Source organism: Nymphaea colorata, chromosome 4 (assembly GCF_008831285.2).
Source record: "Nymphaea colorata isolate Beijing-Zhang1983 chromosome 4, ASM883128v2, whole genome shotgun sequence".
Taxonomy (NCBI): Eukaryota; Viridiplantae; Streptophyta; class Magnoliopsida; order Nymphaeales; family Nymphaeaceae; genus Nymphaea; species Nymphaea colorata.
The window spans coordinates 10689029-10705937 of NC_045141.1; the positions used below are offsets into that span (position 1 = coordinate 10689029).

General features: G+C 39.0%; 1 protein-coding gene across 3 annotated transcripts in view; it reads left to right on the plus strand.

Moving 5' to 3' along the window:
• LOC116252380 (ABC transporter C family member 13) overlaps nt 1-16909 on the plus strand; it is a 104191-nt gene that overhangs the window by 8463 nt on the left and 78819 nt on the right. For all 3 annotated transcript variants that reach the window (XR_004172157.2, XM_031626591.2, XM_031626592.2), the window contains exons 9-11: nt 1327-1396; nt 1657-1717; nt 3880-3967. Coding sequence is in view for 2 of the 3 variants with exons in the window: in XM_031626591.2 (XP_031482451.1) it covers nt 1327-1396; nt 1657-1717; nt 3880-3967 (219 nt within the window). In the remaining variant the exon portion in view is untranslated. The remainder of the gene's footprint in view (nt 1-1326; nt 1397-1656; nt 1718-3879; nt 3968-16909) is intronic.

The following is a 16909-nucleotide window of genomic DNA, read 5'->3' on the forward strand; positions in this document are numbered from 1 at the left end:
ACTGCAAAAATAGCTCTTTGGTGAACCTGTTCCTATAAGATACCATTTGGTTGCAAGAACAAGTGTTTGGAGCACACATCCTTGGAACATGTGTTATAATAACAAGGAGTTCTTGTCTATGTGCACAAGTTGTAATTTTGTCTGGTGCTTGTTTGGTTAGAGAACATGTTTAACTTGTTTTGTCCAATGCTTGCTTAAATTATTAAATGGACATGTTTGACACACATATATATGTATATATATATGTATATATATATATTGAACCCAAAATTTACATACGACGAAATAGAACACATTATAAAATATATTGGCTAATGAAAATATTCTTTCTTTCTCTCTCTACACATATGGATGACCTAAAATTTACATATGATGAAAGAAAATATTTTATAAAACATACTAAAAAATATGAGTCAAAAAAATTATTTTTCTCTCTTTCTCGTTCTCTCTCTACACTTGTGAGAAACCTAAAATGAACATAAAATGAAAGAAAATACCTAAAAAAACTTTCCAGCCAATAAAAATACACTCTCTCTTGCTCTTTCTCTGTGTACATATGAATGACCTAAAAATCCGCATATGATAAAACAACTAGTAAAACATGTAAAACAAATGAGCCAATAAAAACACTCTCCCTTTTTTCTCTCACTGCGTATATGAACGACCTAAAATTCACCTAGGATGAAAGAATGCACATAAAACATATAAAAAACATGTAAACCAATAAAAAATATACTCTTTCTTTCTCTTTTGCACACTCTCTCTTTCTCTCTCTTGATCTGTCTCTTTACACGTACAAATGACCTAAAATCCAGGTATGATGAAAGAAAATACATGACAAAACATGTAAAAGATGTATGAGCCAAAAAAAATACTCTCTCCATCTTTTCTCTCTCTTTGTTCATTCTCTCTTCACAGATCCAAACTACTAAAATTCACATATTATAAAAGAAACTAGAGTGTCACAATAACTGAAGGAAATTCAAGTAGGAGATTTCTAAAGTTGTTATTTTGATCTGTGATCTTTGTTTATGATGCCAACTGAAGTAGAAGGAAGAAAATTGTAGATGCATAAAATCAGATTGTTCTTTGCTCTTTCTATATTATCAGTGTGAAGAATCATGGGAATCATGTATATAGGTTTTCTCACTTTTGCAGTCATTATGGCAGAGTTTGTATAGGTGAATCAAGCAAAAAAATACCATGATAATTTTGTATTGCTCTATGTTGACTGTCTATATATGCTGTATATGTTCTTAATATAGCTTTCATATGAGAGTCTTGACACATGATATTCAACACTAATGCAAGATGGATTTTGCTCAGGTGCTGAATGATTCTGTTGGTTTCTTGGGACCACTGCTGCTAAATAAATTAATTTGGTATCTGCAAGAAGGTTTGGTTAGAAAAAGCTTTAATAATGTATCTACCCATTTTCATGTAGCTTGATTTATTTTCCTTCAATGTGTAAATGCCATGAAAGAGTGAGAGGGCACTTTTTTGTAATGGCTCCCAGGTGAAGTGCTTAAATTTTCATTAGCAGGTCTAGTTTTCTTGAGTTTTTATTCCTATTTTTAAACATTGATTGTGATTCACTGAGTATCTGCTAACGCAACTTGATAGCATTGCATAACTTTTGTTTTATTTCCTCCCCAGGTTCCAACAAGTTGGATGGATTTGCGTATGCTTCCTTACTAGGTCTTTCATTTGTCTCCAAGTAATTCCTTTCTTCTTCCAGGAAATGTAACTGTCCTTATTGTTTAGTAATGGAGATGGAAGGAGACATCCCATCACTTACATTGGAAGTATACCATTCACTTGTCCAGCTCTAATAATGCCAAACGTTTCAGTTTTCAGTATTCTTTCTGTTGCAACATTAAAAAGAATCTTATTCACATATCTAAAATTGTGGACAAGACTAAATAGTCTCATTCTTGTTTGGTTTTGGCTCAATTTTTGGTGTACGTGGCGGATCCTCAAATGAAAACAATATTTGTAGCAGGAGAACCAATGTAGAAATATCTAAGCTGTCAAGGAAGAATCCTAAAATCTAAAGAGTACATTTGAAGCCATAGAAATCGGAGTCTTTGGCTTATGTCCTGAAAGTAACTGACCAGAGTCAACCCAATATTTGGAGTCTGGTTAATCTATTGTACACATGGATTTATGGAGCATCTGGTTTCCAGTATGTTGGTTCCTAGTTTAAGTTCATATCACGAGTTTCATTGTGGCTTGTATCCGACTTATCAGTTATGTAAGTCATATAGTTCCCTTTCCTCATAGTAGAAGGGCTTCAGAAACTTTCAGAATTATTCATTCTGGTCCCACCTCACATGAATCAGTCTCTGATGGCTGGTTATTTCATATTTCTGGATGACTATTTATGATTGCATGGATCAGGTTCATGAAACAAAAATTTGAAGTCTGACATATTTTGAAAAATTTCATGGCTGTTACAGCTGCAGAGTTGACTTTGATACAACATTTTTTGGAGTTTAGGGAAACATTACTAAAATCAGTTTTATTTTGGATGAGAGTCAGAGTTTAGTTGAAGTTCTTAATCCATTCAACGTGGAATGATAAAACAGATAGGTGGTGGGTCTGTTCTTTAAAGGCTTAATAATGAGAATGTTCTGGTTTTTCAATTACATGTTAAACATGATTTAATACCATGATCAACATGCAGGAGGCTATTCAGAGGTCAAGCTGTATCCTGATCCCATTGATTCACATTTTGTTCCGTCCAATTATGCATTTGATTAGTTGTGTTTTGACCATAGCATAAGAGACACAGCAAACTAATCAATTGTATTGGTCATATTCTGGAATTAGGAATGAAAAAGAGAATTCATGCATCCTAGGACGGGAAAGTCACAAATATTGGCAATGCTTTGAAAATATCACATAATAATATCATAAAAATAAAACGAAAAATGGGACCTATCACTATACTTAAAAATTATTGCCAATTCAAATTTCTCAAGAATTGTGATATTTTCCACAAAGGATTTAAAAAATATATAAAATATATATTTTTTACATATTTTTGTTTATTTTCACATTTGAGTAATTACTTTAAACTTTTAATAATGCTTCTGTAAGAACTTTCTTAAAAAATTCATAGTTTCATGATTTTCCTTTTACTTGTATATTTGTGAAGTTTTTGGATTCCTGAGCAACACAATTCTTGATTAGTTCCTGAGAAGAACCTTATTGATAAGCGTGAGGCTGTATTATGACTATGGTTTTAACCACTATAAATGTTGGTTATTTAAAAAAAAAGTGAGAAAACAGGAAAATGAAGAAATTGAGAAAAAGAGAAAAAACACAATATTTGAAAGGTTCGCCAAATTTGAAATGGTACATTTTTTACAAGAAAATGTTTTTAAATATATTTTAAAAGTTTCTTATGCATCTTAATTATATTGGATTCATATAATTTTTTTTATAAGAAAACTAGTAGCTATCACAACTTTCATATATTTTTTCTAATTCTTAGTTTTCTCAATTCCCAAGATTTTCTTGAGAAAAGCTCGAGATTTTCTTACAGACGAGCTTCCTATAATGCCCAATAAAGAGCATACTGAAACCCTATAATGATTTTTGTGCCAGTGGTTTTAAGGAATTTCTTATTTTTATCAAGGAATTTCTTATTTTTATCACTAATCACTTCTAGTTTTCTAGCATATACTGATGTCAGCAGTTACAAAGTATATTGTCGTTGCTATAATTCTGTAATTGAAAGTTTAAGTGATGACAAATAATATACTTTATGGCAGTTGCCCTTTGGTCTTTTACCTGCAAAATAACTAGGCAACAGATATATGGTTACTTGCTGATTCTAGTTTTTTCATCCTTGCCTTATTGAACTGGTTCCAGGTCCTTTTTGGATACTCAATACTCCTTTCAACTGGCAAAACTGAGACTGAGGCTAAGAGCAAGCATAATGACCATTGTCTATAGAAAGGTAATTTAAATTTTTACTTAGTTGCACAATTTGGCCATTTTTATGCATGCAAATGTAAAAACGAATTTCTTTTGTGAATGGGTTAAGGTCTTTAGCTGATTTACTATTTAAGCGCTGGAGTGTCCCTCTGAACACAATACACTGGTTTTGGGAGGATATCCACCTTCTGAACTGCAATGGTGTGTTTTGTTTCTTCTCGACTGGAAAGTTCATATTACCATAAGTGAATGCGAGAGCTCTTCTTTTTGTAGTGGTACGTTATGATATTTTGTGTCAAAGTTCAAACTAATGATAAATGGCCTGGATTTGTTGGCAAATATCTCACTGACTACCTAGGTAATAGACCTTCTGCAGTGTCGCTTTCTGCTCAATGTTCGCTGATTGAATGGTGACATCTTGTAAAACAAAGTCAAATAGAGTGGGGATTGCAAGCCCATGACCTGCACCTGCTCTTACTTTATTAAGGATTCATCAAGCAAGCACTAATAGTATTGGGAGGGGGAGAGAGAGAGAGAGAGAGAGAAGTATTTGTGGGGTGAAACCAACAATTCTGTTAATGAGCTATAAAACAACTTCAGTCCAAAAAGCTTTCGGTACCTTTATAAAGCAAGTGGTGTTCAGGCATTTTAAGATCCATTTGTTTTTCAGCCAACCTGTCTTGTTTTGGAGGATTAGGACAAAATTTTTTGATCTAAAAACTCCATTTATTTTTAACTAGCCTATGTATTCATTTGTAAATTATTCGTTCCTGAATCAGTTCTTCTTAAAATGGCAATGTGAGAGTTAATTGACTTTTTATGACAAAAAATAATATAAAAGGAAAAATTTCAGTTTTTTTTTGCTATGATTATCCAACTATATCTACTTAAATCGTTAAGAGGACAAGGTAAGGAGACAAGCCCCTTTTGACATAACTGTTGCATGTCTCCACATGTAGGGAAACTCAAGTTCAAATGGCTACTTAGAAATAAAGAATCTCCCCAGCACATCTTTCCAAAAGTGTGGCACAATCTATTTAGAGAAATTTGCAACATTCGGTAGTAAGGACAATGTGAGTACATTCTGGCAAAAACCTGCTGAGGGATTCGGTCCTCGACCTTTATTAGCAAAAAATTGTGAGTAATTACAACAAAAAAGGTATCCAAACACCCATGGTGTAGGAGCCAAAGCTACTGCGTCCCAATCTATGGATGGAACACACCATTCCATATAATCGGCATTCTCCTTTCCCACAAAAAGCAAAGCACACAGAGAGTAACTAGGTGCTTTGTAACAAAACTTGAAGCAGTCTAAAAGCCGGAACGTATACTGGTAACTGTTAAGGTTTTGAGGGCGGTGATAGATACACCACTTCATCCACTTTCTTCACTGAGCATTGTTTGTCCTAATGTGCAGCTCACCTCTTTGGGAGTCACATTCCCTTAGGCAATGATCGAGGGCCCAAGACTCTTTCATACCCGGACCAAGCGGGAACCAACTAGTGAAAGCAAATCTAATCTTACCCTGATCGTCAAAAACTGAGGCTGCAACCCTGAATACATTAGAATTACCAGTCTTTGATGACAAATATCAATGCCATTTCATGAACCAAATTGCAAAAGGAGTCTGTAGGAATCTCCTAAAAATCGACATGGTAGAGATCTTCTCTTCTCTTCCCCAATTAACATTCTGGACATGCTATCCTGCTCTCCATGCCCACTGTATGGCCCCTCTAGTTTGGAATTTAAATTGTTGTCAATAGATTTTAAGTTCTGGGATGCATATTTCCCCCCATTTTTTGGAATTTAAAATATTATCAACAGGTTTAGATTTTAGAGTTTAGACAAGTTCTGAGATGCATACTACTTTCAGAGAACAAGTTTTCGAGTTCTATTTTTCGTTTGGCAAATTTCTATCCTTTTGATTTCAGGAAATGTGATATCCAGTATAGGAACATAACAAAATTAGGTAAGTACAGCAATAAAAGGGGATTGATTTGGTCGGGGTGAAATGGGATGAATTAGGGAAGTCTTAGTTTTTCCCTTTAAGAGTAGCTGGGGAGCCGTTTCCATGAGATACAATGGGGTTCTTCTCCTTGAAAAGAGCTGGTCCCAACAGACTGCTTTTCTTCACCCAATTTGGGGCACAAAGGCTTGATAGCCTCTTTGATAATGGAAGATAGGTTTTTTTGTCTTGATACTTTATAAAATGAGAGTGCTTATAGGCTTCGATTTTTTTTCGCTGGTCTAAATGCTCCAAAAGTATCATGCTCTTCATTATGAAGTTTACATTGTTGGAAATGGCGGCAAAAGACATTATTTACCTTGGGCAGTCTAGCCACGTCACTACTAATCTGGTGACATCTCATGAAGAGGATAAGGAGAAAATGATGCAAGAGGAGGAGAAAAAAGAGGCAAGAAGGAGATTTGGATTTGTTCAAATTCTTGTCCCACCCTTATAAATAATGCAAACAATGTTTTTCCATTTGCTCGACCTCTTATTGTGAAAATTCCTTGGCGGTTTATCTGAAGCTAAGGTGTTGGAATTTCAATGAATGCTTTTAACAGTTTTTTCTTCTTACCTGATGATCCCTTTTCTAGAGTACTTGTGGTACATATGTCCTCAAGATATTCCCACCTGTCACTGGCTTCCTTGTAGCTTTAAAGATTGGTTCATATTTTAATGGTTGTTAATGAATTTAGGTACCTAATGCATGCCTGATGATAGATTGCTAGACCCAGATCTGCAGAGGCAAGACTCAGATATATATATCAGATTCTATTTGCAAATTTTGAATGCTTGATCCTCAACCACCCAAATAATCAATCCAACAGTAAGAATCTAGGCCCATAGAATCATAGAGCTCTGGATGCCATGTTGAACGAGACAATGGGAAGAAGAAAAGAGGGAGAAAAAGAGAGTAAGGATATAGAACAAGCATTAGAGGGAGAAAAATGAGAGAGGGAGAATAGTGTAAATCAGGCCCAAACAAGACAAATGCTTCAAGAGAAATAACCTTGAAGCTTCCACCAACTTTAATAAATAATACTTAAAAGACCTTAAACAAGAGGTGAAGAAAACTTATATTAATCACAACAAAAGATAAACTTATATTAATCACAACAAAAGATACAAGAAAAGGCTAAAAAGCCATAACCAAACTATAGAGGATGTACACTATTTATAAAGGAGAGGGCCAAAAGAAAGGAGAAGGCCTAGCCGTTGGGGCTAGTTCCAACAGCTAGAAATCTAGCTGTTAGGACTAGTCTCCCTTTAGGTAAGATAGAAAAAGATAGGGATAAAAGGGGAAGATAAAAAATACAGTGAGAGGAAAAATACATAAAGAAGGTAAAAATTACATAGGTATCCTAAGTACCCAAATATATATATAAAATATATATATATATACATATAAGACATATATTAGATGACTAATATATGTAATATATATATATATATATATATATATATAGATTGGGATACATACATTTTAATACACACACCCCCCCTCCCAAACTTACGGTGTGATAGCCGAAAGTTTGCCAAGGAGAAATTGAAACCTGGCAGCAGTAAGAGCTTTGGTGAAGAAATCGCCAAGTTGATACTCGGATAGAACATAGAAGAGATCAATGTTTTTCTGAAGGAATTCTTCACGAACATAATGACAAGCCATCTGTATATGCTTTGTTCTTTCGATTGCTAGTAATATAGATTGCACTTTTGTTGTCACAACAAAGCTTGGCAGGCTCCATGATTTGAATTCCCATATCTTTTAACAAACTTTTGAAACACACAATTTTCATTGTCGTAGATGCCATGGCACGATACTCAGCTTCTGTTGATGATAGAGACACCTTATTCTGTTTCTTGCATCGCCATGAAATTAAGGAATTACTTGAAAACACTCAAAAACTAGTGGTGGAGTGCCTATTATTGGGATCTCTACCCCAATCAGCATCTGTATAAGCTACTAGTTCTAATATAGAAGAGGAAGGCAAGAAAAGTCCTTTGTTGATTGTGTTTTTCACATAACGCACAATCCGCATTGCCGTGCACTGAGGTGGGTCTTTGTTGAAATTGACTTCTAACATAAACAACATGAGCAATATCTGGTAGTGATGGAGAGATAAGAGAGAGCACCAACAATTTATCGAAAAAGAGTGAGATTCTCTAATATCTCTCTATCATCGATCTTCATTTTTACTCCTAGTGCTTCTGAAGTATCTACAATTTTGTTGTCTGAGACTCTGAGATACCTATTCTGTCAATTAATTCACTAGCAAACTTCATTTGTGAAAGTAAATAACTTTGTTTGCTATAGGCAACTTCAATTCCAAGAAAATATGTTAGTCTTCCAAAATCAGTCATTTGAAAGCAATTCTTAAGAAATTGTTTTATCTCTTTGATTCCTTTATCATCACGGCCAGTAATTACCATATCATTAACATACAACAATAAAACAATTATACCTACAGAAGTATTTTCACAAACATGGCTGTATCAGAATAGCAGGATTGAAAACCTTGATTAAACATGACACTACTAAATTTGTCAAACCAAGCCTTGGGAACTTGTTTTAAATCATAAAGAGCTTTCTTAAGTCATAAAACCTTGTTCAGGGCTGGGCATCGGGTCGGGTCGGGCCGGGCCGAGCCCATGCAATATCGAGCCTCGGGCTTTGGTTTATGCCCGAGGCCCGGCCCGATTACTAAAGGGCCAGGCCGGGTTTTTTTGGGCCTGGCCACACCTGTTCCCTCTCCTGCTGTCGTGAAGGGTCTAAGCAAGCGGGTGCCCCTTTTTGTGGATCGTGTGCGAGCAGGACTGGCTGGTGAAGGAGGATTTCGGCGGCAAGGGCCTAGTGGTGCCCTGCTGTGGGCAGATGATTGTCCTCTCTCATCTCTCCGTTGGTGGCTTCTTCAGCCACTGTGGCTGGAACTCCACCACCGAGGGCATATCTGCCGACATGCCCTTCCTCACTTTCCCCATTGCGGTAGACCAAAGTTTTAAGAGCAAGATGATATGAAGATGGTGGGGAGGGAGAAAATAGCGGCGATGGTGAGGAAGGTGATGGATTTGGAAAGGAAGAACAACAAGGAAATGAGGAGGAGAGGTAGGGAGTTCAAAGGCAGCGCGAAGTAGTCGTGAATGAAGAACAACGAAAAACCCTAACATAAGTTTATTTTCGAAAAAAAAAAAAAATTTATTGTCGGGCTTCCCGGGCCCCCGACGATCACAATCGCGGGCCCGAGCCCGATCCATTAGTTACCGGGCCGGGCCCGATAAGCAAATTTTCAAGGCCCGAGCCCGGGCCTGAGTCGAGCCGGGTACCGGGTACCCGCCGACGGCTCGGCCCGATGCCCAGGCTTAACCTTGTTCTGAGTTAGATCAAGTCCAGGAGGAGCACTCATGAAAACTTCTTCATTTAAGTTGTCATTTAGGAAGACATTTTTAACATCCATTTGAAAAATAAACCGTTGTTTAATAGAGGCAACAACAATAAGAGTTCTAGCAGAAGTCATATGGGCACATGAGCAAAGGTTTCTTCATAATTAATCTCATATTCTTGGGCATATCCCTTAGCAACAAGTCTAGCCTTATACCTCTCTAATGTCCCATTACTTCTGGTTTTGATTTTATAGATCCATTTACAACCTATTGTCTTTTTCCCTATTAGAAGAGAAACAATATCTAAAGTCTCATTACTTTCAAGAGCTTTAAGCTCATGATCCATGGCTTCAATCTAATTTGGATCTTCTTTAACCTCAAGGTAAAAAGACAACTCATAAGAAAAATGATGTGCCATAAGGCAAGCTTGATATTTAGGAGAAAAAGACTCATAAGAAATAAATCTTTGAGGAGGCCTAATGTGTCTTTGGGACCTCCTAGGATTTGATTGGTTTCTTGTGTTTGATGACCTCTTCTCCTGTAAACTATAATCTCTTTTGCAGGATTGATATTAGTAGGACCATCTTCTTTAACTTCTTCAACTTGTTCCTCATCATCGAAATCATCATCATCATAATCCGTCCATAGAAAGACATAATCTTCTAGTTGCTTGGGCTCATTTTTAAAACCATCTTCATTTTCGGAAAAGATCACATTTCTAGTAACATATACTTTATCTCTTTCAATATCATAACATCTATAACCCTTTTGTGTTTCCGAATACCCAATGAATACACAATTAATAGCTTTGAAGGAAAGCTTATCATCTTTGTTACTTAACACAAAGCATTTGTGGCCAAAGACCTTAAGTCTATTGTAATTTGCTCTAACATTGAGTAATTTTTCAAATGGAGAAATATTTTTCAAAAGTTTGGTAGATATTCTATTAATTAAATAGGTTGATGTCAAAACAGCCTCAGTCCAAAAGTTTTTAGGGACATTTTTTGATAAAAGAAGTGCTCTTGTGGTTTCAATAATGTGCCTATGTTTTCGTTCAGCCACTCCGTTTTGTTGTGGAGTGTTTGGACAAGATTTTTGATGTACAATGCCTTTATCTTTTAGAAATTGTTGAAATTCATTTGACACAAATTCTTCTCCCGAATCACTTCGAAAGATTTTAATATTGGAGCCAAATTGGGTTTTGATCATGTTCTAGAAATTCTTGAAGTTTACAAATACCTCCGATTTGTGTTTGAGAAAATAAACCCAAGTATGTCTAGAATAATCATCAATAAAGATCACAAAATACAACAATCATTCTTTTGATATAATAGGAGCGGGTCCCCATACATCCGAATGCACCAATTCAAAAGGCTTTTGGGTAACAAATTTTCTATTATAAAAAGGTAAGACTTTCATTTTTGCCTTGATACAATCGTTACAACAAAAGTTCTTTTGACAATACTCTTTCAAGAAGGGACGATGAGACATTTTTTCTAGATTTGAATGTCCAAGCCTTTGATGCCAAGTTTGAATGTCACATTCTTTGGTGATATTGCATGAAAGTCTTGAAAGGTGCAAAAACTCTATGTAGTAGAGGTCATTTGTTCTAAAACCTTTCCCAATCGTCTTCTTGGATAGACGGTCTTGTATCAAGCATTTATATTGTGAGAAAATTATATCAAAACCAAGGTCAGCTATTTGAGAAACAGACAATAAATTTAAGTTTAATTTAGGAATACATCTTATTTGAAGTACTTTTAAAATTTTGGATTCAAAAGTTTGATGAAGATTTCCAATAAATCAATTTCAAGAGAAATTCCATCAACCATTTTCACAAATGGATATTGTTGACATATGTGGTGTTTAGGTCTCTTATCTGGACCCGATCCAGTGTGTGGTTATGACCCTACTTAACCTGTGTAAACCCTAATTTCAGTGAGTGAATAATGTTCTAAGAGAGAGAGTGTCTAGTGGCTAGTGGGCACCAGTCCTCCTCACCCGTGGTTTTTTTCCTCTTGTTGATGGGTTTTCCACGTTACATCCGTGTTCGTTTCTCGTTCCCTCGCTTTTACTGTTTCTACATGGTATCAAAGCCAGGTTTAGGGACGATTGCTTTGTCACTGTTCAGATTGGACGGAGGATCCCTTGTCACCGTTTAGGAGGAAGATCCTCCATCGCCCCTCTTTGCCACCGTGGAGTTCCGGTGGAGCGTTGCCCATTGACCACCTCCCAACGCCCGATGCCTGCTCCTGCTTGTCCGTCGCCCTCAGTATCGCCCAGCCCCAGCGACAAACGACCTTGGCCTTCTGCTCTGTCGCCCTCAGCATCGCCCAGCCCCATCAACGAATGACTCATATTACCTCATGCTCACCAATGTCGCCCGACGCCAGACCTTGCCCTGTCGTCATCGTCTAGCCCATGAAGTTCCGGCTGAACCTCTGCAGTTGCTCCTTGCCGTCGTGACGGAATCTCCTACTGCAGTTGTGCTCTGACAGTTGCATCCTCATCCCACGTCTTTGCTCCCTGTTGCCGACGGGCTCCCTCTCTGGCCCGTCGTTCTGCTGCTCCCTGCCGTTGGTCGTCGTCTTGCTCCCGCCGCTCTTCTATTGCTGCTCCGGTGTTGCCGCCTGCTTTGTATCTCTTTCGTTGCCTCCCGTCTTGTCCCATCATTACCCACTGCCCGCTGCTCTCGTTGGTGGGCCCTGCCAGTTGCTCTCGTTTGCATCGCCTGGCACTGTTCTCGTCTCCAGCTCTGTCGTTGCCGCCATCCCCTCAATGTCTACTCCACCCAGCGTCGCTCGCTTCTAGCGCCCTTCGTCCAGTCGGTGACTTGGTCTCACGGCGTCAGTTGGTCGCTGCCCTTTGCCAGGGTTGCCATCGCTTGGACTGTTGTCTGTTTTTTGGCTGCTGTTGTCGCAGGAGCTGCTTCGCCTGTGCCAGTCTGCTGCATCGCCGTGCTGCTGCAGTGAGGAAGGCATTTGCTTCTTTGCGCAGTGCTGTCGCTGCCTCTTCTCAGGCCTTAGTGCTTGTTTCCTTGGTTTTCCGCCTTGGTGCCTTGTTTGACTTCTTTCTGGAGGATCTTTTGTTATTATTGCGCCGTCTGCTGCTTTTATTGCTACTTCAGTGAACCTCTGTGATGGTGGATTCTCATATGCGAGAGTGGATTATTGACAGTGGTGCTACCCACCACATGATTGGTGATCCTAAGGTCTTTCATGGGTATAAGCTTGTGTTGGGAAAGGAACGTGTGTCCCTTGCCGATGGTTCCTCTATTTCTGTAGCTAGAAAAGGGAGTCTCTCACTTTTGAACAAGTTCTTAGTTCACAATGCTCTTCATGTTCCTCATCTTCCCTTAAACCTCTTGTCGGTTAGGAAGATTACGAAAGAGTTGAATTGCGAACTTATCTTTTCTGCTGATCTGTGTGTTCTGCAGGACTTGGTGACAGGGAAGAGGATTGGGATTGGTTTGGTTTCTGAGGGGCTATATTGTTTACCTATGCATGTCGCTACAGCTCTCATGACGGCCGCCAGCAAAACAAAGAAAAGTACAGAGGACTCCCTTCAGTTGATTATGCGTTGGCATGAGCGCCTTGGACACCTTCTTTTTGGAATTCTTAGATAGTTGTTTCCTGATTTATGTTCCAGGTTAGATATGACTATGGTGTCTTGTGATGTCTGTCACCTGGCTAAGCATGTTAGGGCATCATACCCTATTTCTATTCATTGTTCTAATGAGGTGTTTGCCTTGATTCATTCTGATGTGTGGGGGCCTTCGGGAATTCCTTCTAGCCATGGTTTTCGGTATTTTATCACCTTTATAGATGATTGTTCTCGTAACACCTTTGTTTACTTGCTGAAAGACCGTAGTGTAGTACCTAATGTCATAGAGACTTTCATTGCTTATGTGGAAACTCAATTTTGAACCTCTGTTAAGACCTTTCGTCTGACAATGCTCGTGAATATATGTGCCAGTCTGTTGATAGCCTCTGTCGAAAAAAGGGAATTGTTCATGAGACTTCCTGTATCTATACTCCTCTTAAAAATGAAGTTGCTGAACGGAAGAATCGTCAGTTATTGAATATGACTCGAGCTCCTCTTTTTCAACGTCATGTTCCAAAAGGGTATCGGAGGGATGCTGTAGTGACCAGTGCGTATCTAATTAACCGTATGCCTAGTCGTGTGTTGAATGGGCAGACGCCTCATTCTATGTTACCTGGGAGTCGTGAACCTTTCTCTCTTCCACCTAGAGTTTTTGGTTGTGTTTGTTTTATTCACAATCACAGTCCTAATATTAAAAAGCTTGATCGTAGGTCGGTTAAGGGCGTTTTTCTAGGTTATTCCCCTACTCAAAAAGGATATAAGTGTCGAAACCCTTCCATAGGTCGTGCCTATGTTACCAAAGATGTCACCTTCCTGGAACATACTTCATATTTTGGTGAGAATTCTCTTCAGGGGGCGAGGTCTACAATGAGAGAAGAGTATTCTCCCAATCAAGAGATTCAATTTATAGATTTTTTGGAATACAAGAAGGAAGAGATTGAGGTTGCTAACCCTCTAGAGCACAATGAGGATGATGGATGTTGAACTGTGGATAAGGAGAGACATGACCGTTTGTTTGGGCAGGTTTACTCTAGGTGAAAGTCGCCTGCGGCAGGACCCACTGATGAAGCGATGCCCTCTGGTGACAAAAATCCTACTCCAAATCCTAATGCTACTCCTTCCTTGGATGACCCAAGTCGTGCCCAAGAGATGTCATCTAGAGGAGTAGAAATCTTAGTTTAACAAGGTCCTTGAGATCAAATTCAGCAGCCAGTGAACCCTTTAATCTTGTTATCTCATCTTCATCATCACCTGTAACAATCATATCATCAACATAGACTAACAAGAGAGTAACCTTACTCTCCTTCCTCTTTACAAATAGAGTATGATCTCCGTTTCCTTGATTGTAGCCATGTTGTCTCATTACAAGTCTAAGACGTTCAAATCATGCTCGGGGAGACTCCTTGAGCCCATACAAAGCCTTCTTCAGTTTACAGCATTTTCCCGGTTTCTCATATCCTGGGGGCATACACATATACACTTCTTTATCAAGATCTCCATTGAGAAAACTAGGGTGTAGACCAACTTCTACTCCTCTAGATGCTGAACACAAACTCAGTATTAAGGATGGAGAACCTCTTTGTGAAGAAGCTAAGGGGAGATATCAACGTTTAGTTGGAAAATTGATCTACCTCACTCTGACTAGACCTGATATAACATTTGCCGTTAATATGATGAGTCAGTTTATGCATGCGCCTACAAATTCTCACTTGAAGGCTGTCGACAGAATCTTATGTTACTTGAAGAGGAATCCTGGCAAGGGACTTCTATATGTGAAACAAGGGCCTATTGAGATTGAAAGGTATTCAGATTCAGACTGGGCAGGCTGTGTTGATACTAGAAGATCTACTTCAGGGTACTGCGTCTACTTGGGAGGAAATCTTGTTGTTTGGAGAAGCAAGAGACAAGATGTTTGTTTCTGCTCAAGTGCAGAGGCTGAATATAGGGCTGTTGCTTCTGGAGTGTCAGAATGACTGTGGCTGAAAGTATTGCTGACTGATATTGGGATAGAGACTGAAGGACCTATGAAGATGTACTGTGATAACAAGTCTGCAATCAATATGGCCTGTAGAAATACGAACAAGAAGGAGACGAAGAGCAACAATGATCACGATGTAACGTGGAAAACCCTCAACACGAGGGAGAAAAAACCACGAATGAGGAGGAGTTGGTGCCCACTAGCAGCCAGACTCTCTCTCTCTTAAGATTATCATTAACTTAAGGATTAGGGTTACAAGACTTAAGTAGAGCCCAAAACGGGCTACAAGGCGGGTCGGGTACGGATCCGGACCCGAAACCCACAAACTATCAACACTCCCCCTCAAGTTGGGCATACATATCAAACATGCCCAACTTGGATACATTCCTCTCAAATGAAGCTGAAGGAAGAGCTTTCGTCAGAACATCAGCAGTTTGGTCTTCAGACTTCATGTAAGGTAAGATCAACTCCTTCGCATCAATCCTTTCCCGAATGAAGTGACGATCAATTTCAACATGTTTTGTTCTGTCGTGAAGAACAGGATTGTTGGCTAAGTTGATTGCAGACTTGTTATCACAATACATCTTCATAGATCCTTCAATCTCTATTCCAATGTCAGTCAACAATATCTTCAACCACAATAACTCTGACACTCCCATAGCAACTGCCCTATATTCTGCCTCTGCACTGGATCTAGAGCAAACATCCTGTCTCTTGCTCCTCCATACAACAAGGTTTCCTCCCAAGTAGACACAGTACCCTGTAGTGGATCGTCTGGTATCACCACAACCTGCCCAATCCGCATCAGAATAGCCCTCGATTTCCACAGTCTCTTGTTTCACATACAGGAGTCCCTTACCAGGATTTTTCTTCAGGTAGCATAGCACTCTGTCCACAGCCTTCAGGTGTGCATCGGTTGGCGCATGCATGAATTGGCTCAAAACATTCACCGCAAAGGTGATATCAGGTCTCGTGAGGGTAAGATAGATTAGCTTCCCAACCAGACGTTGATATCTTCCCTTGTCTTCTTCACAGAGAGGCTCTCCATCTCTAAGACTCAACTTGTGCCCAGTGTCAAAAGGGGTAGGAGTAGGTCTACATCCCAATTTACCAGTTTCTTCCAGCAGATCTAATGTATATTTCCTTTGGTTTAGTACAATACCAGTACTAGACCTAGCAACCTCAATACCAAGAAAATACCTTAGTTTGCCAAGATCTTTGAGGTCGAATTCTGTAGCCAGTAACCCTTTTAGCTTGATAATCTCCTCCTCATCATCTCCAGTAACAATCATGTCATCTACGTAGACGAGCAGGAGAGTAACCTTGCTCTCCTTCTTCTTCACAAACAGAGTGTGATCTCCATTTCCTTGTTTGTATCCATGACGTATCATCACTCTTCTCAGTCGTTCAAACCACGCTCTAGGCGATTGCTTAAGGCCATACAATGCCTTTTTCAGCTTGCAACACATTTTTGGTTCTTCATATGCTGGAGGCATATGCATATATACTTCTTCTTCGAGGTCACCATTGAGGAATGCATTCTTAACATCCAGTTGATACATCTTCCACTCCTTCATCACAGCTAGGGATATAACCACCCTCACAGTCTTCATTTTCGCAACAGGAGCAAAGGTTTCCAAGTAATCAATTCCATATTTCTGGCTAAACCCCTTGGCCACAAGTCTAGCTTTATATCTTTCAACACTCCCATCTGGTTTGTACTTGATGGTATACACCCATTTGGATCCAACTAGGTGAGCGGCTTCAGGAATCTTCACCACTTCCCATGTCAAGTTTCTTCTTAGGGCATCTATTTCTTCTTTCATTGCATCAGCCCACTTGGAGTCACTTTGAGCTTCAGCGACAGTCCTGGGAATCACAGCCAAAGAAAGAGTAGAAACAAAGCACTTGTAATCTTTCCCAAGTCTGGAATAAGAAACAAAATTACCAATGGGGTGTTGAGTACATGACCTGACACCCTTTCTCAGGGCAATGGG